The 27,305-nt window shown below is 50.0% G+C and overlaps 1 protein-coding gene across 3 annotated transcripts; it reads left to right on the top strand.

Moving 5' to 3' along the window:
• On the top strand, window positions 1–27,215 carry BSDC1 (BSD domain containing 1). Of its 3 annotated transcripts, XM_056123446.1 has the most exons (12): window positions 1–55; window positions 340–400; window positions 4,708–4,824; window positions 6,792–6,959; window positions 9,033–9,087; window positions 10,402–10,517; window positions 10,910–10,978; window positions 11,087–11,165; window positions 11,693–11,728; window positions 12,356–12,838; window positions 24,265–24,368; window positions 25,693–27,215. In XM_056123446.1, exons 1-12 carry the CDS (start codon window positions 45–47, stop codon window positions 25,723–25,725), a joined length of 1,332 nt encoding a protein of 443 aa, XP_055979421.1. In that variant the 5' UTR covers window positions 1–44; the 3' UTR covers window positions 25,726–27,215. The 3 variants fall into 3 exon arrangements, with proteins under 3 accessions (XP_055979421.1, XP_055979423.1, XP_055979422.1); XM_056123448.1 differs by lacking the exon at window positions 11,693–11,728; XM_056123447.1 differs by lacking the exons at window positions 1–55; window positions 11,693–11,728 and adding an exon at window positions 141–178.
• The last annotated feature ends 90 nt before the right edge of the window (window positions 27,216–27,305 follow it).

The raw sequence follows: 27,305 nt of genomic DNA, 5'->3' as shown, positions 1-27,305 counted from the left end.
GGAAGTCAAAGGTCAGTAAATAGTGGTGATGTCATGCAGGCAAGATGGCGGAAGGGTGAGCTTGTCTTCCAGGTCTTGGGCGTTGGGCTCTGAATTCTCCCAGGGTTGGGGTGCAGGGACAGGGTTCCGGTGGGTAACAGGAGCCCAGCGCGACCATGGACCGGGCTGAAAGCGCAGGGTATAGCCTCCATGTCAGGGGTGGGCAGGCGGTGCGCGGAGCCTCGGCCCGCAGGCCACCTCCGAGGGGGAACTGCGACTCGATCGTTGGGCGGGCCGAGCCGCACCGTGAGGGCCACAGGTGTGTGTGTGTGTGAGTGTGTGTGTGTGTGTCTTCCACAGGGAGGACGTGGGATGGTGGCGGAGCTGGCTGCAGCAGAGCTACCAGGCCGTCAAGGAGAAGGTAAGCCGGCCGGCGCCGCCTCTCTCGCGCTCGCTTCCCAGCCCCCTGCCCGGCCGAGTGCTGAGAGCCCCGAGACCGACTCGAGACCGCCTCGCCCGGCGGTCCCGGTCCGTCCAGGAAGGCCCGGTCTTGGCCGCGAGAAAACGACGCGCCGGGCACCGCCGCGCGTTGTTCCCCCTGTTAGTTTCCGCCCCGCGAATGTCGGCTCCGGGACAGCATGTTTGAGCGAGGCTTTGCGGAGAAGCAGGACTGTGGAAGAAGGTACTAGCACTCGATAGTTGTCTCCTGGGGCGCGCAGCGTTCGGGCTGCGGGCATTCGGCCCCAGCCGGCACTCTGACAGCTGCCCAGAACGATCCAGAAGCTTCCCAGGAGGCGCGGGGGCCGTGCCCGGTGGGGAGGCAGCCAGCGTGCGGGGCGTGAGCCGAGTCATTGTGAGAGCGTGTTTCCTTCCACGCTGGTGACTCCAAACCAGCCCGGCTGAATTTTGGCATAGGTAATTACTGTTCACCTCCAGCCACCGGGGTGAGTCCTCCCCCAGGGCACCCCGCGGACTTCTGGGCTGGGTTTAGTTCGTACTTTCATATGCCGGGAGACGTGGGCCTCTCCCCCCACGCCCGCGGACTCACCCCACATCAGTCTGTCGGCTCTGGCCAGCAAATCGGGAAAACGCCGTGCTGTTGTCCACGTTGTTAATGGGGAATTTAATACTGTCCGGGACCCCCGGAGTCGCAATTCTAGTCGGGCTCCAGGCCAGCAGGGGCTGCCCCTCACGGATGTATATAAGCACCTTTCTCTAATGGAACTGGGGTACCGCTAGATCAGCCTTCCAGGTTTGTTATGAAGGCACCCAGTTGCAGGGGATGCAGGGGGACCGGGTGGTGGTTTTTGGGGCCCCACCCGCTGTGCCCAAGGCTTACTCCTGGCTCTGGCTCAGGGATCACTCCTGGTGGTCCTCAGGACTAGTTTTTGTCTTTGATGATTCCTCATTTAGAAAGAGAAGATTTCAGTTTCCCCTCTTAGCTGCTTCGGCTTCTATGGACCTGGGCAAGTTCTTTAACCTCCTCTTTAGACCTCAGTTCCTCAACTGTAAAATACCACCCAGCAGAATTGCTGGAAGAATTAAATGATAAAATGTGTAGAGTACTAAGAAAAATACCTCGCACATACTAAGTACCTTGGAGGGTCAGCCATTTTTATTAAGTGTCCAGAGTGAGAGGGAAACCTCTTAAATGTCTTCAGTCCCTTTTTTTTTTCTTGGTCTTTCTACCCTCACCTTGACCCTCTTTCTTTCCCTTCCTATTCCGGCCCCTTCTGATCTGCTTAGTACCCAGCTGCTTCAGTTCCTGTGTGGCCCTTAGCATACATTGTCCCAGGGACTCCATCTCCTAGATTTATTTTGCTGTCATTGTCTGACTCCTTACCCTGTGTGTGAGCATGTATGCACATACACACACATCTATATACATTGCTCTTGGCCTTGAACACCTCCCTTTTTGGTAATGGCTTTCCTTTTCCCCTTGCCTTCAGAAACTTGATGCAAATCTGACTCTTCCCTCAGGTACCTATTTACAGGACTTCCTCTTTGACTTCTCAGAAGCATCAGCTTTCTGAAATTTATGGTCAACAACTTTATATCTCTTGCCTTGCTTGCTACCCCTGAAGCTGCCACATACGGACTTATCTATATTCACACTCCGCTTATCCTGCCTCTTGCCAGATTCAGTGGGTGGTTTCCAGCCTTTATCTTCCTGGACCTTTCAGCTGCACTTGGCATGGTGACCGCTTTCTGGAAGTTCTGCCCCACTGGCTTCTGTGACATGGCACTCTCTCAGTTAACCACACACTTCTCCAGGCTCTCCTTTCCTGGTTACTCTGAGTTCCTTGTCCGGTGCCTGGCCCTTAAAGGTGGGTTGGAGGGGCATTGTTTTCAACTGTTTCATTTCCTCTACACACAGACTCTTTCTGGGTGACCCCATTTTCTTGTTAGGGTGATTTCTGGTCTTTCTCCTTGGGGTTAGTGTCTGAGAGTGGAGCTGGCTGCGTCCCACAGTCATCACAGATTTGCTCATGATCAAAGTTGTCATCGCCGTTTTTTTCTAGCATGGCAGTATCACAACTGTTTAACAATCAGTTGCTCTTCCTTGAGTCTTGGTTGCTCTCAGTTACCACATTTGTTTACCCTTTTTTTGCCTAATATTTTTTCTTTTTTTTTCTAAACTTTTGGGGTATCCCTGGTGATGCTCAGGACTTACTCCTAGCTCTATGCTCAGGAATCACTCCAGGTGAGCTCAGGGGACCCTATAAAGTGCCAGAGGTTGAACTGAGTCAGCTGTGGACAAGGACAGCACCCTACCTGCTATACTGTTTCCGCTGTACTATTTCTTTGATCTATAATATTTCTTAAACCAATCCCATCCTTGTTTGTTTAGTTTTGGGTCACACCCAGAGGTGATGGGGGCTACCCCCAGCTCTGTGCTGGGGAGGGAGTTACTGCCAGTGGTCCTCAGCTGTGGTGCCAGAGGTCAGGACCTGGGCCTCCAACATAATGGAACGTGTTTTTCATACAGGAGGCCCATTCACCTAACTCTGTCTGCCCAGCTCAGCAATTTCTTTCCTGTTGCCATGCAGGCAGTGTTCGGGGTCTTGTATTGGTTCAGCACTCAGGCATCACTCCTGACAGGACTGATCGTACCAGATGGGTGCTGGGATTGAACTATACAAGCACCCTACCTACTGTACAATGAGTCCAGTTCCTCTCTAGGGCTCAATGCAGTCTTTCTTTCATGAAGACTTCTAGAATTAATAGTCCTTTTGTTGATTGTAAAAATTGCATACCCCCTTTTTGTCTGAGGAGGGAGATTTGAACCACACGCACACCTGGCAGTGCTCAGAGCCTATTCCTGATGCACTGCTCAGGAGTGACCTGACCTCAGCAGTGCTCAGAAGATCATATGTGGTAATGGGGATTCAAGCCACTGGCTATGGCCATATGCACGGCAAAATGCCTTTCCTCTTCTGTTCTCCCCAACCTTAAAATCACATGCTTTTTCCTTTTTTCTTTTTGGCGTCTTGGGTCACACTGACGATGCTCAGGGGTTACTCCTAGCTCTGCACTCAGGAATTACTCTTGGCAGTGCTCAGGGGACCATATGAGATGCTGGGGATCAAACTCAGACCAGCTGTATGCAAGGCAAGCACCCCACCTACTGAGCTATCGCTCTGGCCCCTAAAATCACATACTTTTCAACTGATAGTTGTTGTCACAAGTAACTCATAAAAACTTTCTAAACCATTGCTGTTACTAATGCAACATGGGTTTTTTTCAGTTTTGATTTTTTCTTTGTTGTTTTGGCTTCATACCCAGCAATGTAAGGGGTTACTCCTTGCTTTGCACTCAGGAATCACTCCTGAAGGTGCTTGGGAAGCTATATGGAACATCAGGGCTCGAACTTGGGTCAGCCATAATATAATATCTCTTTGGCCCACAATGTGTTGTTTTGTTTTGTTTTGTTTTGTTTTGCTTTTTGGCTCATACCTGGCGGTACACAGGTGTTACTCCTGGCTCTGCACCAAGGAATTATTCCTGGCGGTGCTCAGGGTTCCGTATGGATGCTGGGAATCGAACCTGGGTCGGCCACGTGCAAGGCAACCACCCTACCTGCTGTGCTATCACTCCCGCCCCCACAATATGTTTTTTAAAGCCTCTCAGATGTAAAATTTCATACATCTCTCAGCTGAATTTTCTTATAATTAAAAAAGTAGGAGCACCGTCAGGAGTAATTCCTGAGTGCAGAGCCAGGAGTAACCCCTGTGCATCGCCGGGTATGACCCAAAAGGCAAAAAATAAAATAAAAAAAGTAAAATAGAAATACTTCCCTTTGATAAAATCACATACCTTTTATTCATGTCATTTGAAAGTTGAAACAGATATTACTACTTCATGTGTTATCAAGTTTTTTTTGTTGTTGTTGTTTTCAAATCACATATGCCCCTTCTCTGGTCTGCTATTAAGGATCACTAACAACACTAACAGCCTTATTTTAGGGAAAAATCAAGGACTTAATGAGAGTTACTCATGGTCACTCGTTTATAAACGTCAGTCTGGGCTGAGACTCACTCCCTTTCCTCAGGACAGCAAGAGCTTGCTCTGTGCTCTCTATTGTCAGGTAATCCAGGCCGGAGAATCAGGACACTCGCATTGTTTCTGAGCCCGGCCTCCCTGTATCATTGTGTCTGGTGCTCAAGAAGCACAAAAACTAAGAGTGGTGGAAGCAGCTGACTCTTTTCCCTGTCTGTCTCTCCATAGTCTTCTGAAGCCTTGGAGTTTATGAAGAGGGACCTAACGGAGTTTACCCAGGTGGTGCAGCATGACACGGCCTGCACCATTGCAGCCACGGCCAGTGTGGTCAAGGAGAAGCTGGCTGTGAGTACTGCCTCCGCCCTCCACCTGACTGTCCCTCTGATTGTTTTGTTCCATAGGTTTGCATTCGGAAAGAATCGTGTCTATCAGCAAACATAGAGCGTACGCTAACTATAAGCTTGTCCTTCCTGCATTGCTTTATCAAATTTTTAACCGTGGGCTGGAGAGATAGAATAGCATGTAGGGCATTTGCCTTGAGCACCACCGGGTGGGGCCCCAAAACAGACCCAAAAAAAGCCAAAAATATGGAACTTCTAGGAGGGACAAATGAAACACTTAAGTTTTAGTTATAATGGTCAGACTGCCTTTGTGCAGGCAGGAATGGAATGTATAGCCTGGATCTAAAATCCTCAAATAATATTTATTCCTGGTTAGGATACCCAGGTATGCATTAAGCCCCCAAATACATCATATTCCTAAACATGAGAATTGATTATGAAATTATGCCATTACAATAATTGGTTGGAGTGCCTTCATTGTACAGAACTTATCTCTTTAATCTTCAAGGTATCCTATGAAATAAGTATAAATTTAGCTGAGTTTTTCAGATAAGGAAGTTGAGACTCAGTATTGAGGTCTCAGGACGTAATAGACTGTATAGGCGGTAAGGTACACAGACACAGTAGTGATTAAAACTAGCATATGTCCATCTCTAGTTAGGTGTCCTGTCCCTGGAACACTGCCAGAAGTGATCCGTGAGCACAGAGCCAGGAGCAAGCCCTGAATACAGCTAGTTTGGCCCCAACCCTTTCCTGCTTCCAAAATAGTGACTAAAACTTAAAGGACATGAAGAAATTAGATTTCAGCTTTCAAACATTGCTGGTGGGAGTGTAAAATGGTAAAACCAATCACTTTGGATAACTGTTTAGTAGTTCTAATCGAGTTAATCCTACTCTATTACCAAGGAAAACAAAAACAGATTCACAAAAATAATTGTACAATAGTTTTCATAATGCTTTCATTCAATCTGATGGGAAGAAAATGTCAGTTGGTAAATAGGTAAGTTGTGGTACAACCATACCAAAGAATATTTAGCAATAGAAGGAACATACCTTGGGGGCCAGAGAGATAGTATAGAGGGCAGGGTGCTTGCCTTGCATGTGGCTGACGTGGGTACAATGCCTAGCACCCTCTATGATTCCTGAGCACAGAGCCAGGAGTAAACCCTGAGCACTGCCGTGTATGCCCCTAAAACCAAAAAGAGAGAAAAAATGTGAAACGGAAAATCACATTCAAATTTGACTCTAAAGTTAGTACTTTGCCGCCACTATAGATACTGTTCTCCTGTGAGAGTCCATGGCATAGAGTCTCTGCTAAATTTTTTTTCCCCTTCACTTGGATTAGAGGGATTGGGTCAGAATGCATTTGGCAGTAATTAAGGGGCTACTCTAGCTCAGTGCCCAGGGTTCATTCCTTATAGTGTTTGGGATTTATTTAATGCTCATAGGGATTGAACAGATTTCCTGAATGAAAAAAAAAAGCTCCAGCCCTTTTTGAGTTTTCTCTCTATCCCCCTCTGTTAATTTTTTGTTTGTTTGTTTTCCCTTTGTTTGGGGTCATACCTGGCGGTGCTCAGGGCTGACTCCTGACTCTATATTTAGGGATCACTTCTGGCATGCTCAGGGGACCATATAGGGTGCTGGGGGATTGAAACTAGGTAGGCTGCATGCAAGGTAAATGCCCTGCTCACTGTACCATCCCCACTTCTGTTAATTTTTGATCACCCTGGCTTGCCTTGCAGTTTTGATGAAACCAGAAAGGGGCTCTCCTCTCACCTGCATAGGCCTGTTTAACCCTGTCCCATACCCTTTCAGCAGGGTGAGGACCCTGACTGCCTCTTTTTTCTAGTCCCAAGGTGAAAGTGCTTCCTTGGTCTCCACACAGTCTATACCATTTTTGCCCCTAGTTCTTTGCCGTACTCTGGATTATAGCCTGAGTCACTTGTTTCCTCTGCTGGCTTCTTTCCGCAGACTGAAGGCACCTCTGGAGCAACGGAGAAGATGAAGAAGGGGTTGTCTGACTTCCTAGGGGTGATTTCTGACACCTTTGCTCCCTCGCCAGACAAAACCATTGACTGTGATGTCATTACCCTGATGGGCACACCGTCCGGCACAGCCGAGCCCTACGATGGCACCAAGGTATTCACTGTTGGCCACGTCTGCAGATCTTGAACACTGGCTTTAGCTTCAGCCTATACCTGAAAGCAATGCATGTTCAGGTTAAATGCAGATATGTGCATAATATCCCCACCTTTTCCACAAGGAATATGTTTTTTTCTATAAAAATGTATATAGGAAATTATTGATCTATTTCTATAAGAAAGATATTTATTTATTTATTTTCTTTGCTTTTTTGGGTCACACCTAGCTCTGCACTCAGGAATTACTGATGGCGGTGCTCAGGGGACCATATGGGATGCTGGGAATCGAACCCGTGTTGACTGCGTGCAAGGCAAATGCCCTGCCCGCTATGCTATCACTCCAGCCCCAGATACTTATTTTTTAGAGGTATTCACACATACCTATGATAAAGGTTTAGTTTATACGTTAAATGTATTTGGATTTCAGAAAAAAACTTTTTTTTTTTTTTTTTTGCTTTTTGGGTCACACCTGGCGATGCACAGGGATTACTCCTGGTTCTGCACTCAGGAATTACCCCTGGCGGTGCTCAGGGGACCATATGGGATGCTGGGAATCGAACCTGGGTTGGCCGTGTGCAAGGTAGATGCCCTACCTGCTGTGCTCTTGCTCCAGCCCCCAGAAAAAACATTTAAAAATAGAGCAAATGTGACAGTTTGTTGGAATAAAAGTAATGTGATGGGCCAGGGATATGACTTAGTGGTAGAGAACTTTTGTTGCATGTGAGAGGCTCTAGGTTTGATCCCCATCACCCCCCCCACACACACACACACACAAAGTTATGCTAGTTTCTCATTCTCTCACAAAATATCTATTGAACATAATTTGTTCAGACAATGATTGGTCACTGGTAACTGAAACTGCAGAAAGCAAAGCCATAGATAAGTCGGGAGTGTGCAGGGATTATTTTATATGATTAAATTAGAAAATATCAAGGTTATTTTATCGTTGGGCCACACCACTGGTGTTCAAGGCTTCCTCTTGTGTCTGAGCTCAGGGATCACTCGTGGTGGTCTCAAGGAACCATATGGGGGTAATGGGGATCAAACCTGAGTAGGTCACATGCAAGGCAGATGCCCTACATGCTGTACTGTCACTCTGGACCCAGGTTATTTTCACAGTTCCGTCAGCCAAAGAGAACCACTGATTCCTCAGGTATCTACCCTTCCATTTCTTTTCTTTTTATTTGCAAGCATTGGTAAGTAGAGCTTGAGTTCTTTTTTTTTTGGCAGAGGGCATTGGAACCACACCCAGTAGTGCCCAGGAGCGACTCCTAGCCCTGTGCTCAGTGATCAAACCCGGTGGTGCTTAGTGATCACATGCATTGCGGGGAATTGAACTGGGGTCATTTGCATGCAAAGCAAGTGCCTGCACTTTAGATGGTCTCCCGAGCATCACCAGGAGTGATCCTTGAGTGCAGAGCCAGAAGCAAGCCCTGAGCACGGCCAGATGTGGCCCAAAACGCCAAATAAAATACAAAAATTGCAGGATTTTTTTTTTTTGAGGGTGCCACACCTCAAAGAAAGAGTTCAGTTCTTACTCCTAGCTCTGTGCTCAAGGTCATTGCTGCTTGCAAGGCAGGCCATTCAGCCATGGAGACATCTACCAGACTGCAAGAAATTTTTTGTTTTGGTTTGGGTTTTTGACCACATCTGACAGAGCTTAGGGATTACTGCTGGCTCTATGCTCAGACATCACTCCTGGCAGAGCTTGGGGGACCAAATACCATCTCAGGGATTGAACCCAGGTTGGCTCCATGCAAGGCAAACTCCCTACCTGCTGTACAATTGGCCCAACCCCCAAGAAATTCTTGGTGAATGGTTTTATTAGGTGGGGAGTTGCATTTTTTCAAGTTTTGTTTGTAAATCTGGATTGTTTTCTTAGTTCCCCAGCAAAATTCCATTTTTCTTAGAGTCAGTTCTCAGCTCCTGTCCTGGTACCTTACCCTTAGTCACGGTGCTAATAGGCCACCATCCTATGTGTACAGTACAATAAGGAAGAAGCTGTTTTAATTGACAGCGTATGTATGCTCAGCACCCCACAATTCTGTATTCTCTTCTCTGTTTCTTATAGGCTCGCCTCTATAGCCTGCAGTCAGACCCGGCAACCTACTGCAATGAACCAGATGGTGAGGGGATAGTGAGGAGGGCCAGGCTTGCAGGGCAGCTGGACCCCGGGCACCTGTGCTGTGGGCCCTGTTTGTCTCTGGTTGCATTGGCCATCTGTTAGATCAGAGTGGGATTCGTGTGCTCCTGACAACAGTAGGGTGGGTGATGATCCTGTTTCTCCCTGAACCTGATTTAATCTGCATCTGAGAGGGTTTGCTGTTCTACTTCAACCCTGCACTTTACCCCCTTAGGGGATGGCCCCGTGGCCCCTTATTCTCAGTTTAATTTCCCTCTCAACCTTACTCCTCTGCCTGCTTTCTCTTCCACCCCTGTTTGCTGAACAAGTGAGTCAAAACCCCTATTCAGTCCACAGCTCCAGGAACTTGCTAGGAGGAGAAAGCGTAAAAACAGAGCAGCAGAGAGTAGCCTGCTCTCCGGGTGGGGTGGTCGCAGGGAGCAGAGAGAGGGTGCCCAGTCCAGGTGGGGAACTGAGGATATGACCCTTGAATAGGGTTTTGAGCGTGAGTTAAAAGTAAACTCATTTTACTTTTACAAGTGGAGGAAGGGTGTTTGAACAAAGTCCGTGGGCCATTTCAATGCCCAGAAAGAACAGCAAACACCTAGACATTTGGAAGCCTGGATTTAAGGGCGAATGGTGAGAGTGTAAGGGCGGTGTGAGTGGCAGAAGGGAGTCAGACTGAAGGGCATTAGCTTAACACTTCAAATTTTTTCCTGAAAGAATCAAGGTGTCTTTTAGTTACAAACCCCCTTTTTTGTTTTGGGGCCACACCCAGCAGTGCTCAGGGCTTACTCCTTACTTTATGCCCATGGATCACTCCTGGTGGTACTCAGGCAACTATAAGGGTCTCCGGGGATTGAACCTGGGTTAACCAGGTGCAAGGCAGATGCCCTGTACTATCCCTCTGGCCCCATAGTTAACAAAAATCTTTTATAATCTGTTGAAAATGGCCAGTCTCTCCACAAAAGTATTTTCTGTGTATTGGGCCTCTCTGGTTTTTGTTTGGGGGCCACACAAGGCAGTGTTTGGGAGCTGCTCCTCCTGGCAGTGCTCAGGAGGCATAGTCTATGTTGTGCTTGGATTTGAAATGGGGCTGGCCTTGTGCAAGGCAAGTGCCTTAACGCCCACACTCTCGTCTCTCTGCGCCCTCCCCCGCAGTGTTTTATGGGCAGTACCCAAGAGGGAGTCTAGGGTTATGGCACTTGCCTTTCATGTGGGTGGCCCCAATTCAGTCTCCCTCCCTACATATGATTCGCCAAGCCGTGTTCTTTCCCCAGAGTTAGGGAACTGACCATCAGTGTCTGTCACTCTGCAGGGCCCCCGGAATTATTTGACGCCTGGCTTTCCCAGTTCTGCCTGGAGGAGAAGAAAGGGGAGATCTCAGAGCTGCTTGTAGAAAGCCCCTCCATCCGGGCCCTCTACACCAAGATGGTGAGAGCTTAGCCAGCTCAGGCTTGAGGTGCAGGGAGGTGGGAGGGACATGTCCAGAGTCACTAAGAGGGACATGAGCCCAGAGAGCAGTGGGAGACCCTGGAGCGCTAGACCAGCCATGTCCTGAGCCAAGAATTCACATGGAGGAAACTGAGTCACCAGGCTTTGGGAAGTCATGAGGAGACCTGGGAGGGCTTGCAGAGCCTGGTGGGAATGCTTTTCTCTGCTCAGCTAAGCAGGACCTGGACCGTGGTGCTGGGAGGTGGGTGTGGTCTGAGGATCACTGCTCAGCCACCCAGCCACTTACAAATCTAGAATTAGCCAGGTGACCCTGAGGGTACAGTCCCCTGTAACCTGTCCTGAAGTCACTTTTTACTACCCCCTCCCTCCAGGTCCCAGCAGCTGTCTCCCATTCCGAGTTCTGGCATCGGTATTTCTATAAAGTCCATCAGCTGGAGCAGGTATGTTGGCATAGTGGGGGGCCCTTTTCTGCTCAGCCCAGAGGGAGTAGACCAGACCACTCTGGGAGGAGGGTTCTCTGACGGCCCCTAATTGCTTCTCCTTCTCAGGAACAAGCCCGGAGGGAGGCCCTGAAACAGCGGGCAGAGCAAAGCATCTCCGAAGAGCCTGGCTGGGAGGAAGAGGAAGGTAAGGGACTTTTAGGGGTGCTGAGCAGCTAGCAGTGCTGCCTCCAGGGGACTCTCAGGACTCTTCCTCCTGAGGAGTGGAGAGGTTTGGCCCTTTAGGGAAGAGCAGGGAATAAGTTCAGAGTTTTTGTAGACTGAGGACAGACTGAGCTAATGAGGGTGTAACCAAGGCGAGTGGTACCTTGGGTTTAGCTACAAAAGCACACGTCTAAGTTGCTGCAGTTCATCAGTTCATCGACCATCTATTTTTGTTGTTGTTTGTTTTGCTTTCTTTTGTTTTGGCCCACCCAACAGTGCTAAGGAGCTACTCCTGGCCCTGTGCTCAGGGACCATATAGAATGTCAGGGATTGAACCCAGGTCAGCCACATGCAAGACAAGTGCCCTCCCCTCTGTACTATCACTCCCACCCCGGATGATCTACTTCTGAGCAACCTTGGATGCTCTCCCCACCTGCAGAATAAGTCTCTCTGGGGCCTGTGGTGAGATTTATATGCTTGGATTTTTTTGTTTTTGTTTTTGTTTTGCAGTGCCAGGGACGGAAGCCAGGACCTCATCCCTGCAAGGCAAGTGCTCCGCTGAACAACATCCCCAGCCCTCCAAACTTGTATGTTTCAAGTACCCCTGGTTATGTTAATGCCCCACCAGATTTGGGAACCGCTGGCTTGGGGAGGAAACTGAGTACCTGGAGATCTCTGTTCCAGCACAGCTTAGCACAGGGGTTTGGAGTCACCTGCATGAGCTAATACTAACAATACACTAAGCACTTACATACCCAAACTGCATTGAGAGCTTTCTGTGTCCTTGTCATATGCACCACACACCGTCTTTCCAGTCCGCTTACACGAGTGAGGCAAGCCAAGCCAAGAGCCTTGTCCAGCGGCGGACACCTAGGATGTAGCGGAGTCCGACCTGAATCGCAGCTGACTTGCTTTCAAGTCTTGACTTTGTAGTTTCCGATGCTTGGGCAGCAGCGCTGTCCAGCCTGTGCCCAGACAAGTGCTCGGGCCTGCAGGTGGGAGAGACTCCATCGGGGGGAGTATCTGCAGTGCACCTGATGGCGAAGGGGTGAGAAAACTGGCACAGCACACTTGGGCAGGAACCTGAGGCCTGGCTTCCGGGAGCTCCGTGGTTGTCTCAGGAGTGACTGAGCGTGTCGCTCTCTCTCCTCTGCCTTTCTTCTCTTTCTACAGAGGAGCCTGTGGGCCTCTCACCCACATCTCCAAAAGAAGCAAAGGTTCCTAGTCCCACCCCTTCTCCATCCCTCAAAGAAGGAGGACCTGGTCCCCAGAGCCCCTGTGAGGAAACTCTGGCACGCTCAGCTGAGCCTCCGGCAGAGGTGACACCTTCAGAGAGCAGCGAGAGCATCTCCCTCGTGACGCAGATTGCCAAGCCTGCCCCCGCAGCGGAGGCACCAGTGCTGCCCAAGGACCTGTCCCAAAAACTTCTGGAGGCATCTTTGGAGGAACAGAGCCTGACTGTAGACGTGGGCGAGACTGGACCCCCACCCCCATCTCAGGCGAAGCCTCATACCCCTGCTGGCCGTTTCAGTGGCACAGAACCCAGACCTGCAGCGAGAGTAGAGACTCTGAGGGAGGAGGTGCTCACAGACTTACGGGTGTTTGAGCTGAACTCAGACAGCGGGAAGTCCACCCCATCCAACAACGGGAAGAAAGGTAAGTGTGGAAGCCAGAGCCCGGGCAGGGAGCATGGCGTGCCAGGGCGAGCAAGAGGTGAGCTCTGTGAGGCACATCTGTCTCCTGCAGGAGGATTTTAGGAGTGGGTGTCCTTCTCTTGTGATGGGGGTTTTTGTTTGTTTGGGGGCCACACCCGGCAGTGCTCAGGGCTTACTCCTGACTCTACACTCAGGGATCACTTCTGGTGGGCTTAGGGAACCATAAAGGAGTTGGGGATCGAACCTGGGTCAGCGTCACGCAAGGCAAGCTCCCTATAACTGCTGTACTTTCACTCTGGCCCCCTTCATTTGTGATGATGACAATGGCGGCTGCCATCCATCTACTTTCCTGTCTATATGTCCCTATATATCTGCCCCCGCCCCCTGGCTTTGAGCCATGCCCAGTAATTCTTAGGGGCTACTCCTGTGGTTTTTCAGAGTATCCAGACTTCCATTCACGTAGTACCAGGGATCATCAAATCCAGGGCTTCTGCAAACAAAGCATGTGCCCATTACATTATCACCATATGCTATTTCCCCGTTCCCTATATTTGGGGGAGGATCAAATTCCTGGCTTTATCAGTCAGTGCCTTTGCATCTCTCCCTCTAACTCTGTGTGTGTGTGTGTGTGTGTGTGTGTGTGTGTGTGTGTGTGTGTGTTTACATTGCCCCCTCCTTTTTTTGGCCATTCCCAGTGATGCTTAGGGCTTTCTCCTTGCTCCTGGTGGTGCTTAGAGGATCACTTGGGGTGCTGGGAATCAAACATGGGTCAGCCATGGTAAGACAAGCACCCTACTCATTCCTGCCCCCATTATCTTCTTTATAATTATATCCAAGATGCACATATGTACCCAAAAATCTTCATGTTGTTAGAAGTAAGATAAGGTTTATACTAGGTCCTGTACTGTGTATATTTAGCTTTTCACATCTCATAGCCCATGAGGTCAGCATTACTGTACTCATTTTATAGATGAAAAATGACATTTGAAATGAATTTGCTCAAATTCATGGCAGGAATTGGCAAGACCAGGTTCAGACCCAGCTCTGTCTTGCTTCAAGCCCAAGTGTTACCTACCGCCATCCAATTAGTATCCATTTGGATTGTTTGGTTTTCTAAACTGGGAATCTTTGTTCCATTGATGTTCTTTTTTTTTTTAATTTTTTTTTTCTTTTTGGGTCACACCTGGAAATGCACAGGGGTTAATCCTGGCTCATGCATTCAGTAATTACTCCTGGTGGTGCTCAGGGGACCATATGGAACGCTGGGAATCGAACCCGGGTCGGCCGTGTGCAAGGCAAACGCCCTACCCGCTGTGCTATTGCTCCAGCCCCTCTATTGATGTTCTTATTTTGCAGTGCAGGGTTGAAACTTGTGTATGCAGAGCAAGTTCTCTGCCACTGAGCCTCATTTCCAGCCCTAACATTGAAGTCAAGGGTCTTCTCTAAGTGAGCTCAGGAAAGCCCTTTATTTGGGTTCATACACTTCTATTGAGAATTATTCTGCAACAAAAAACATGTACAGTTTTTGGTACCGGGTTTTCTGTTGTGTAGTTGTGGTGACCATATTTGGAAGTGTTCCAGGGGAACCATACAATGCTGGGATCAGAACCAGGGCCTCGCGTGTGTTCTGCTTGATGAGCCATGTCTCTGTCCCCATATACACTAAGGCCGGAGAGAGAGTTCAAAGGGGTTGGCCACCTGCATTGCATATAGGCGACCTGTTGTACTGAGCACTGCCTGGAACAACCCTAGGGACTGCACCAGGAGTAGCCCCGGATACTGTTGAATGTGCCTCCTACCCGCCCCCAAATTAAAAAGTGAACACTGATGAACTTGCTGTGAATCAGTTTGAGTAATAGTTTTAGTTTCTTACTGTGAAAGGAATTTTATAATGGGCACTCTGACTTTTTCAAAGAGGAATCTGTGGCTCCTGGGATGAAGCCATGGCCGCTCTGTTCGTTTCGTTGCCCCGGCAGAGCCCTCCCGCCGTAGAGACTGAAGATAGCTGATGGGCAGGAGTGCCCCCACTGCCGCTTGACATGCACACCTTGCTCTCTGCTAATGTCCCAGACCAGTTGGCCACACAGTTTCCCAGCAGAGGATCTGGTATACCAGCACTGTTAGGGACCGGAAGCTGCCTCTGATGGGCCCCACTCAACCCTCCCCTGCTTCCTGCAGGGGAGAAACTGCAGGGTTTCCAGATCTCAGCACTGTGCTTTCCTTCTGTGATTCAGTGAGAGCATCCAATGGGCTCCCACCTAGTCTTTATGAGCCACTGAGGAGGGAGGGGCCAAGGCCACAGTCTTTATGATGAAGTGCCAGGCAGGCTGGGCCAGGCCTGGGACCGCAGGGCTTCAGAGAAGGAAGGAATCAGTGGGCATCAGCGGGAGGCTCATCGAGGAGACAGGCATTGTACGGAGAGCTGAAGAGTGGGGCGGGTTCAAGGGAACCCCGCCAGGGAGGCTGCCCAGTTCAGGTGTCAGGGTGGGGCACATGCAGGGGGTGGGGACCAAGGTTCGGTCTCTGTTGTCTCTCAGGAGAGGGAAGAACAAAGTGGGGGGCTGGGGCTGGGGTGGCTCAAAAAGCGCATTCAGGAATGTAATCTCCAGTTGGTTTCAGGTGGTTGGACATGATACTGCGATCAACAGGGATGGTCACTAAAGGCCAGTTGTGAGGATGATGCTGGTTTCAGATCCAAGCGTTGTTAGCTTCAGAAAGGTCGCCAATCCCTAAACTTCCCGATACTCTAAATGGATGGAAATTGTTTCACAGTAGGTGGCGGGGAATCAGTAAGGGAAGAAGTTTGTATGCATCTGGCTCAGTCTCAATCTCTGGCACCACATATCGTATCCCAGACATTGCCAAGAAGTGATTCCTGAGTGCAGAGACAGGAGTAAACCCTGAGCACTGCCAAGTGTGGCAAAAAAACTGAAAAACAAAAAATTGGAGTAGAAGGCCAGAGAGCTAGAAATAGTTCAATGGGCAGGTACATGCTTGGCATGCAGGAGGCTTGGGTTTGATTCAAGTTCATCTGGTTTCCTCAAATACTGCCAGGAGTCACCCTAAACAACAAGCATCAGGTGTGGCCCAACAGCAAATAAAATTTGAGTGAAGCCCACTTTGGAGAAGTGATAAGAGAAGGGGAACCATTCCCTGAGCATGTTGTGTATGTCAGTATTAGTGGACTGAGCACTGCTAGGCTTGTCTCAGCCTTACAGTCTGTGAGCGCTACATGATCTTCCCCATTTCCCTAAAGGTCCGAAATATTGATCACCCCGAGAAGTATTGAGAAAAGAGAATGAGCCCCTAGGGGAGTGACCAAGTGGACACTTACATAGGTGTGCTAGGTGGGACGGATACTAGCTGCACCTTGTGAGGGTGGGCGGTGTGTATGTATTATTGAAAGAGACCAGTCAGCACTGTTGTACTTTGTCTCACCACATCCTGTTGCTCAGAAGCAGACACAGAACAAATAAGGGAGTGGATTCAACTAGGGTTCAAGATTGGCCAGGTGAAATCAGTGGAGGAAAAAGACAGTCTCAAGTACCTTTAAGAAGTGACATTTTGATGACTCATGAGATCTGAGCTGGTTAGGGAAGAGAAGACAGTGAAGCAGGTGTAGAGGCTTAACGAATTTATAGGTTTCTGGGTCCTGGAGAGATGGCACAGGGGGAAACATGTTTCCTGGCACATGAACAATCTGGGTTTAACCTCTAGCATCCCGTGTGGTTCCTGAGCCCCACCAGGAGCCAGCCCTGAGCACCGCCGGGTATGGCCCAAAACCATACGAACTGAGAATCAATAGGTTTCCTTTGGAACTGGGCTACCAGAGACGGTAATCAGGGAAAAACAAAAAAAAGATGGCTGGAGCAGAGTCCAGTAGGTAAGGTGCTTGACTTGCACTTGGCTGACCCAGGTTCAATCCCCAGCACCCCATAGTGGTCCCCCAAGCCCACCAGGAGTGATCCCTGAGCGCAAGAGACAGGAATCAGCCCTGAGCATCATTGGGTTAGGCCCCCTGAAAAAGAAAAAAACTGGTGGTGGGGATTGGACAGAGTATGGGGGAGTTGCAACCCAGGTTCATTCCCCTGCATTCCATGTGGTCATCCGAGAACCATAAGGAGTAATTCCTGAGTGTAGAGCCAGGAGTTATCCCTGAAGCACTGGCCACACAGACACACAATCATGAGCACTGCACGTGTGCGCACACACAAAAACACACACTATGGGAGAGTTGTGGCATGAACTCTTTTGTTGTTTTGGGGGGGGGGCCACACCCAGCGGTGTCCGGGGCTTACTCCTGGCTCTGTACTCAGGAATCACTCCTGGCGGGCTCAGGGGACCATATGCCTGGGATTGAACGGTGGTTGGCGCACCACTCTTTCATGCTGCTTCTGGGGTGCAGTAGTAGGAGGCATGAAAGGAGGGGCAGGGGTTTCCACGCAGAAGGGCCCCCCTCGCCCAAAGTAGTTGTAGTTCCCTGATAGAGGAAGCCAGGGTCTTGGATTAAGGTGGAACAGTGGGAGCAGAGTAGAGTGAGCTAGCCTTAAAATAACACATTAAGACTTAGAGTTGGTGACTCATTTTTGCTCTTAGGTCCACATTCTAGAAAGCTAGTAGGGAGGCTTGGTCCCTAGGCAAAGCAGATTCCCCGGAATAACCAGACCATGGGGTCTGAGAGGGTCCCAGGGTGACTGCTGCTGTGGTAGTGCTGCTGCCTGCATTTTTCCCAAGATGCGTTAAGCTTAGACTGGACTTTGCCTCGCCAGGCCCTCTCAGTAGGGAAATGGGGAAGAGGACGAGGGGCAGACTGGACTGGCAGGAGCCCTGGACTTTCAGCCTTACTCACCTCCACTGGCCGGGGAGTTGCTTCCGCTTCCATCTCTTTGCTGGGCTTGAAGCGGAGACCCAGAGCAGGAGAGTGGAATTGCTGTGGGATTGCTGTGCCCTGGAGGAGACACCTCCATCGCGAAGCCTTCCATTCTTGTTGCAGGGGAGAGTCCCATTGTGGTGCGGAGCTTACTGCCCACTGTGGGAGCTAGCCTTGGTGGTAGCAGGCCGAAGGCAGCAAAGCCAAGCCACAGCTCTGCCACTTGAAACCTTCACTTCCTCAGCTGCAGATGGGGGTTGCTGGTTTCCACCCAGAGGATACTAATGCTAGTGATACTGTTTTTCCCCTTCTTTGGGGGGGAGTGCCAGGGGAGAGAGATGGGCAGGGTCACACCCAGCAGTGTTTGAGGCGGAACCTTGTGCAGTGCTTGGTATGAAAACCTCCTCACTCTGTGGCCTGGATCCTCTGTGTTCTGTCCCTGAAAGGATTGCCCTGACACTGAAGCCTGAAGAGTCATTTCAGCGTCCTGGACGGAAGCTGTCTCTCCACAGCTGTAGCTCTCAAGTGGGGAATCCGATGTGAAGCCGGCTCCTGGCTCACAGGAAGCGTGACCTGACACACAGGGAGACTTAGACTCAGAACTGGGCCTTGATTGCACATTTGACCTCAGCCTCTAGACCCATGTGTGGAATTAACCAAGGATACCTCTGGAGCAGCATTTCTTAACTGCAGCCATGTGGCTCCACTTGGGCCCCCGGGATACTCCTAGGGGGCCACAGGTGAAAAATCAATGGGGCCCATGGCGCGAGACTAGGGGTCCTATTGGTACAACCAAGAGGGGCCAGAGGAAGAAAACAAGGTCGGAGAAGGGTTGAGACACTGACCTAGAAGAAACACAACTCCATTTGTCACTCCCACAGTGCATTATGAAGACCAGATGTCGGTAACTTGAGTCTTCATTTATTTTGGATTTGGGGCCAGACCTGGCCATTCTCAAGGGTGCCTCCAGCTCAGAGCTCAGTACTGGGAAATAGACATGTATTTCCTGTATACAGCGCATGTACCCAGCCCTTTTTATCTCTCCACTCCAGTGAGCATTTTTGATTTTTGGTCATGCCTGGCCGTGCTCAGGGGTTATTGCTGGCACTGCACTCAGGACTCATTCCTAGTGGTGCTTGGAGGACCATACGGGATGTCAGGCATCGAACCAGATTGGCTGTATGCAAGGCAAGCGCCATACTGCTGTTATCACTCCAGCTCCTCCACTGGCATTTAAAAAATAGTTTTAAATAGATGCTTAGAGACCCCTCCACCACCACACTCCCAACCCCAGTTTTGGTAGAGTTGGTCTGACGTGTAGCCCAGGCATCAGTCTTATTCTGTCTCCCTGCCCCTTCTCTGCTGCTGTGCCAAGCAGAAGGCACCTGGCTGGGTGCTTCCAGGGCATCACATGACGGGGCTGCATTGCTCATCGAGATTGGTGCTGCTTTATTTGCAGTGAGCCACCTGCTCACTGGGCGTCTTCTGGTTGTGGTCCTCCAGGGGGTCATGCTACCCAGCTGTGGTGCTGTTGCAGTGACCAGCAGGAGGTGTCCATCTCAGTTGTGGCGCGCAGCCCAGAGTCACAACCAGGGATCGAGGTGCTGGCCATATGGCAGCAAGGCATGGGTTAATGGCAACGAGCTATTCATCTGCTTCCCAAGGAGACCTCCCCATGCATGTTTTGTTTTTGTTTCATTTGGGGGGCCAGACCCAGCGGTGCTCAGGGCTTACTCCTGGCTCTGCACTTAGGGATCACTCCTGGTGGTGCTCAGGGGACTCACCTTATGTGACCCAGCCACATGCAAGGCAAGCACCTTAACCCCTACACAAACTCTGCTCCCCACCCACATGTTTTTGGTTTTGGTTTTGTTTTTGAAATGGAATCACACTCCACGTTTTTTTTTCTTTTCCCTTTTCATTGTTGCTACTATTACTGGAATATTTAGAATTTGGCAGGGATGGGGGTCCTTACCTGGCTGTGGTGTTCACACACTTTTTCGGTGGTTGCTCACTGTGTGTTGCAGTCTTGCCTGTGGTAGGACACGCCTCCTTGCGGTGCTTGCCAGGAGCCACGCATCTTCAGTTGCAGCATTCTCACTTGGTTCCAGGGCTCGGTCCCAGGGATCCCATGGGCAAAGCATGTACTCCAGCCTTTTGAATCATCTGCTACACAGACCATGGGGGGGGGTGGAGGGGGTTGTGGGAGCCGGTGTTTGTTTGGGAAGCACACTTGACAGTGCCCCGGGATACCCCCAGTTCAGAGTCCAGGAGTCACTCCTGACTGTATTCAGGTACCAGGAGCCGCCTAGGATTGAACCCAAGCGTCATACACGCAAAGCATGGGCTCCAGCAGCTGAGCTCTCCCACCCCATGCAGATACTATTTTTGAAGGAACTATTTTTACAGTTTACTTCGTAGTGTGAAAGCCACCGATAGCACAGCGGTAGGGCGTTTGCCTTACAAGCGGCCAACATGGCCAACCCGAGTTCGATTCCTCCGCCCCTCTCAGAGAGCCCGGCAAGTTACCGAGAGTATCTTGCCCCCACAGCAGAGCCTGGCAAGCTACCCGTGACGTATTTGATATGCCAAAGACAGTAACAACAAGTCTCATGATGGAGACGTTACTGGGCCCGCTCAAGCAAATCGATGAATAACGGGAGGACCGTGATCCCGTGATATACTTCTTAGTAATAACTTTTTTTCCAATGATGACTGTAAGAAGGACTGCAGGAATAGTGCATAGTGTGAGACAGTGGATCCCACAATCCTGGTTCAAATCCCTGAACCGCATGTGGTCCCAGAGCACTGCAAGGAGTGATCCCTGAGCAGAGTCAGTGGAGCCCCTGATGGCAACTAGGTGTAGCCCAGAAACCAAGAAAAAGCTAATAATGACTGAAGTCACATTACGACCCCAGTATTGGAGCAGAGGTGGTCAGAATCACCTGGAGTAGGGATTGGTTAGATCTCAAACATTTTCGACTTTGGGGAGCCTCGTTTGTCATCCAGACTACTCCACTCTGCCATTGTAAGCATGAGGGCAGCCATAGACAGTATGTATACAAATGGCCATTACTTTTTTCCAAATTTGTATCTCCAAAGAAACAGCTGGTAGTTTGGGTTTAGTGCATGGGCCATGATTTCCCATATCTGATCATGAATATTTAGATGAACTCTGTGTTCTAGCTGTTTGGAAACTTTTTAAATCCCAGGCCGGAGAGATAGTACAGTGAATAGGGCACTTGCCTTGTACATAGCATATCTGGGTTCAGTCCCCGGTATTCCATGTGATACCCCAAGCAGTATCATAAGTGATCCCTGAGTGCAGAGCCAGGAGTTACCTCTGAGCACCACTGGGTGTGGCCAAGAAACATCCCTTGGGGCCAGAGAGACAGTACGGCATGCCGGGCACTCACCTAGTGTGCTGCTGACCCCTGAGCATTACGGGAGTGATGGGCTGGTTGTAGCCCAAAAGCTAAACAACAAAGGAGAGATCCCTATACTCAGGCAGTTCACACTCTAGCTTCTCAGGTATTGGTCAATATATATTTAAGTATCATTATGCGATATGCTGGAAACTAATGAATACAATGGAAAAGTGAATTAGAGCAGAGTGAGGGAGGTGGGTTGTTATTTAAACTTGGAAAGGCAGGACTAAAAAGATAGTACAAGGGTTAAGATACTTGCCTTACACCCACCAGTCCTGGTTCAAATCTGACACCACATACAGTCCCCCATGCACTGCCAGGGGTCACTCCTGAACACTGCAGGGTGAGGCCCAAAACCCCCAAATAATTTAAGGACTAGAGCGATAGTACAATGGGTAGGTCATTTGCCTTGCATGCAGCCCACCCAGGTTCAAGCCTCAGCATCTCATATGTCCTCCAAGCACCACCAAGAGTGATTCCTGAGTACCAAGCCACGAGTGACCTCTGAGCATTGCCGGGTGTGGCCCCAAAACAAAACAAAAACCCAAAATAATTAAGTTGGAAATCAGGGCCAGAGAAGTAACCCAAATGGGTTGGAGCACATGTTTTGTATGGGGGAGGCTTGAATTCAGTCCTTGGTACCACATGCTCTCCAAATACCAAGCCAGTAGTAGCCTCCGAGTACCACTGGGTAAGAGCTCCCCTACGCTCCCCAAAAAAGGAGCTCAAGGTAGGCGCATTTTTTTCCACTTGTTTCAAGGATGGCTTTATACAGGTGTTTTATGATACATATCTGGATTTATTTTACAAGACAGACCGTTGGCAATCAGTGCACAGTGTACTGCTATACTATATAGTTTAAAAAACAAAATCTCAAGGTAGACACATTTTGGGAGGTAATAGGATTTGGGCCTCACCTGGTGGTGCTCAGGACTTACTCCTCTAGGCACTGTATAGGACGCAGGGATTGAGTCCAGGTAAGTCATGTGCATGGCAAGCTCTGTACCAGCTGTACTAAAGACCATATTTAGATGGTGAGATTTGAGCAAAAGCATGGAAATGGTGAAGAAGTTAGCCTGTAAATAGAGTATTTGTTTGCTTCTGGAAGATTTGTGACAGGTGCCAGAGAGATAGTGAGGGAGGTAAGGTGCTAGCCTTGCTTGTGCTGACTCCGCTCCAGTCCCTGACTCTATAGATCCCCAGCATGCCAGGGATCACTCCGAGCACAGAACTGGAAATATCCCTGAGCACTACTGGGTATAGCCCCAAAACAAAGACTTGGGGCTGGAGCGATAGCACAGTGGGTAGGACGTTGCACATCCCTGCACGCGCCTGACCCAGGTTCGATTCCCGGCATGCCATATGGTCCCCTGAGCACTGCCAGGGGACTGTGCAGAGCCAGGAGTAAACCCTGTGCATTGCCAGGTGTGACCCAAAACAAGCAAAAAAAAAAAAAGACTTGTTAGACTTTTGGAGCCTCTGCACAAGTGCTTCTCTACTATGGAGCCGTTTGCTTATTCTCACTTAACGCTTTAAGACTTCCCAAAGTCATTTCAGGTGTTCAGTGTTCCAGCACTGAAGTGCGACTTTCCCTCCATCAGTGTCCTCAGTTATATTGCCCCAGATCCTTTAGCAGGTACAAAATAATCTACTTGATATTGCTAGTTACAACATACATTAAAGTCTGAGGATTTACTAAGCTGTTAGTAAATGCTAGTTGAGACTTCTGTGCTATTGTTTTCTGTCAAGTTTAGTGGACTTCTAGGTAACTTTCCCATCTAATTTTTCCATGCTCCTACTGGGCTGTCAGCTCTGAAATTTGGAGATGTTGTGCAGCTGTGGGCTGGAGCTATAGCACAGCAATAGGGTGTTTGCCTTGCGTGCAGCCAGCCTGGCCGAGCCAGGTTCGATTCCTTCGCCCCTCTCGGAGAGCCCAGCAAACTACCAAGAGTATCTCGCCCACATGGCAAAGCCTGGCAAGCTCCCCGTGACGTATTCGATATGCCAAACACAGTAACAATTGTCACAATGGAGACGTTACTGGGCCCACTCCAGCAAATCGATGAACAATGGGAGGACAGTGACAGTGACATGTGCAACTGCATATGCAGCCACGCACTCCCAGGGCTGTGAAACTGGATTGATTCAGGAGTGTGGAGTCATAGCTGGGCTGTTATATGCCTGCAGAAGTCGACTGTGGACAGAACACTGGGCCTTCCCATAGGCAGGGTCTTGGCCCACCCCCATCCCAAGAGGGCTCCAAAGATCGGGGCCTGAAGTCCAGGCCTGACTGGGCCAGCTCAGCTGCAGTCTCTGAGATCAGTTAAACCATAAATTTGTATTTGTGTTTGGGCCACAGCTGGCCATGGTTAGGAGTCACTTCTGGCAGTGACTGCTGACCATATGTGGTTCCAGGGGTCAAATTAGAGTTGAAAGCATGTAAGGCAAGCACCTTACCTTTGTAAACTCTTGCTAGCCCCATACGATGAGTGTTCTTTTAGCTAATTTTTTTACTGAACCCAGAATTTCTGTTTTAAAGTAGGTACCATTAGCAGTAGGGCTGGAGCGATAGCACAGCGGTAGGGCGTTTGCCTTGCACGCAGCCAACATGGCCGACCCAAGTTCGATTCCTCCACCCCTCTAGGAGAGCCCGGCAAGCTACTGAGAGTATCTCGCCCACATGGCAGAGCCTGGCAAGCTACCCGTGATGTATTTGATATGCCAAACACAGTAACAACAAAGTCTCCGATGGAGATGTTACTGGGCCCGCTCGAGCAAATCGATGAACAACGGGAGGACCGTGACAGTGACCATTAGCAGTGGGGTTAACGGAGAATGAAACCAAAATGTTTGTTTCTTTGCTCTGTATTACCAAGTGCTTTTATTTACTAATTTATTTTGGTTTGGAGGCCATTCCTAGCAGTTTTGAGGGTTCCTCCCAGGTCTGTGCTTGGCAGTAGCTCCTGGTGGTGCTCTAGATGGAATTTAAACCTCCCCCATGCTAGCTTGCGCTCAGCCTCTTGAGTTCCCTCAGGTTGCTCCCAGGTGCTTTCGAAGGGGGCCACTAACCCCACTATAACCTCTTTACATTCCACTTCCCACCATTCACTCCTTGGCTCATGGTTCCAGGCTCAAGCACAGACATCAGTGAGGACTGGGAGAAGGACTTTGACCTGGACATGACTGAAGAAGAAGTACAGATGGCACTTTCCAAAGTGGATGCCTCGGGGGAGGTGAGTAGGCCTGGTACTCTTCCCACCACGCCCACTGCTCCCCGGGGCTGGTCCCTTCTCTCTGGTGACAGGCCACAGGAAGGGAGCTGGGCCTCCCACTCAGGCTCTGAACAGCTGTGATCCAAGGCTTCTGCTTCCCCTTACTGCAAGGGTGGATACATGGGAGAGTTCTTGACATTAGCCCTCTATCCAAATCACCCAAGGAGCTACTCAAACCCTGCCCGCATCCTCCAAACCCCAGGTGCAGCACCTGAGCAGATTCCTCGCCTTGGAGACAAGGCGATGTGGTTTTGGGCAAGTCACTTAACTTGAATCTTTATTTCCCCCATCTAAAGCACAGAACTGCTTATATGCCGTGATAGTAATGTAGATAGATGCATTCAGCAGAGTGTCTAGGACATGGGAGCAAGGATCAACATACTGAGGCCCCACAAAACCTGATCTAGCCATAAGCCCAGATGTTTTATTAGTCTGATTCTTCACTACCTCTCAATCAAGAGTAGGCCAGTTTTTAATGAGGACGCTGAGAAGCAAGCTGTTCCAGCGAGCCAGTGGTGGAACTGAGGCTACAGGCCAGAGTAGACTCATCAGCCTTACTTCGACTGTGATGCGGGAACCACAGGACCTTATATTAGAGGTGGGAATGGGCTTGTTGTATTAGGAAACAAACTTTGGGGCAGGAGGAGCACACTCAGGACAGAACAGAGAACTGTAACATGCTGTGAGGCCTTGTAACATGTCTATATGTCTTAGCAGTGTCTTTCAGACCTGACCTGCTGGTCCTGGGGTTATGGTTCAGTGGTAGAGCACTTGCCTGGCACGTATGAGACCCCCAGTGTCACCCCAGCATCACACACAAAAAGGACATGCTATATACCAGCGAGTCATTCTACAACCTGTCCTGTCAGCAGGCCTAGAAAAAGTTACCTGGAGGGTGGAGGGGTGCGGTGTGTGTGTGTGTGTGTGTGTGTGTGTGTGTGTGTGTGTGTGTGGTGGGGGAGGCATTGGGGGTGCCAGAGCCCCATGTGGTTCAGTTGACCCTTGTTGGCAGTCACATGGCCATGTTCTTATCTGCTTGGCAGGACGCAGTTTCTCCCAAAGGGACTGCCTTGCTTCCTGTGGCCAGCTATTCCCGCAGGTTCAGTGTTGGGCGGCAGATCACCTGCAGCCAGAAGGCAACTCTACCCCAGGGGTTTACTTGGACTGGGGAGATAGGCCCTGGGTGTAGGGCCTGCGGGAGGGCTGTCTGGCAGTAGCAGCAGTGAGGGGAAGTTGGGTGTGAGCTTGACCCCAAGGAGTAAATGTCTGTGCTCTCCATTTGCAGCTGGAAGATGCAGAGTGGGAGGACTGGGAGTGAGGGGAGCCGGGGCAAGCTGCTCCCCATCCCCGCCCACAGCACCTACCGCCACCCTCTCGTCTCAGCCCAGCCCTAGAGACACTGAGAATGTCCCCCAAATGGCTCTCAGCCACAGCTCTAGTCACAATTCTGGGCTGCTTCCGGCTGGTCACAATTTCTGGCCTCTGTTTGCACCTGTGAAGGGACTCACTAAATCCAGACCAGAAACTCTGACTTGTGCCAACCATCAGATGACCAACGGGGAGGAAACGTGCCCCCTCACCAGATGAGCCTGCTGAACACCCACTATTCTTGGGGCTCTTGCTGGGAAGTCCCAAAGGAAGAGCTCCAGCCCTCTGCCTGCGTAGACAGAAGCCCAACCACCAGTGTCCTGGAGAAAACCAAGACGACACACTGTCCGTCCATAAGCAGACAAGGAAAGCATGTCATCTGCCCGTGGCCAGGCAAGGCTGGCAAGCACATCTTGTCCTTATCCCTGCTGGGGAGTAAGAGGGTGAGGGCGTCAGTGCTGGGAATCTCCCCCTCTCCTCCCAGCTGTTTTCCATTCCTGGAAAAGTTCCTTGTGATACAGACTCTAGAGACCAAACCTTGAGTTCCCACCTCCTCCCTTCCAGCCCAGGCTGGTATGTTCCCTACACTTCCTAGGGCTTCTTCATGTCAAACTCACCCAAGTCCTTAGCCCAGCTGTGCCGCCTGCCAGAGCCTGCTCTTGTATTTCTTTCTCTCCCCACACTGGGAGGAAGCCACTTCAGGCCCTTCTGTGCATTGCCGGGGGATTCTTTGTCCAACCAGCTACCCACCTCAACTCCCCTGTAGCTTAGGACACAAACCAGCTCGCAGGTACAGAGCAGTGATCAAAGCCGAGTACTTACAGCTCTGGTAAATCCAGCTTCTTCGCCCCAGCCTTTCTACGTCCTGAAGGGAAGCAGAAGTTGGGGAGCTTCCTGAGGCTTGTCTGCAGAAGTTCTTCCTCCTGAAGACAGAGCAGCCCGTGGCTCTTGCACCCCCAGCTGTGGTGAAGTTGCAGCTCTCTGGGGGACTGAGGGGCTGCAGGAGTCCCTGGAGACCCTGGTGCTTCCGCTGCTGCTCTGGTGATTCTTGTACATAGTCTGGTGTGTTCTGCCGTGAGTTAGAGGGGCTGAGGTGAGGGCTGCCGGGAGATGCGGTCACTTCTACGGCAAACCTTCAGTGAGGGCTGGGGTGGAGACAATGCTGAATTTTTTTTCCTTTGGATGGGATGGGTTTTTCCTCTTTGTAATTATTTCTTTAGTTTAATCTTTTGGTTGTTTGTGCAATATTATATATTTTAAATTATAATGCATCTCCCCAGAGTATTTTGTAGCCGGGAAAAGAAAAAAGAAAAAAAGAAAAAAATTCTAACAGCTGTTAGTTTTGTAATCAGAAAAAAACTTTGTCCTGAACCTTTTCCAGATTTGCCGTTAACAGCATTAAAGAAATTCAACAAAAGCTGGAAGGTGTGTGGGGATCTGTTCTGTGCCCTCTGCAGCAGCTACTCTGGGGGCGGGGGAAGGTCCTGCTGACACCTGTGGCAACAGGAAGGGCAGCCTGGATGCTGAGGA

The sequence above is a fragment of the Sorex fumeus genome, unplaced genomic scaffold, assembly GCF_029834395.1.
Source record: "Sorex fumeus unplaced genomic scaffold, SorFum_2.1 ptg000047l, whole genome shotgun sequence".
In the NCBI taxonomy this organism is placed as follows: domain Eukaryota; kingdom Metazoa; phylum Chordata; class Mammalia; order Eulipotyphla; family Soricidae; genus Sorex; species Sorex fumeus.
Note: the sequence above shows the minus strand (reverse complement) of the source record. Positions and strands in the feature narration are given on the sequence as shown.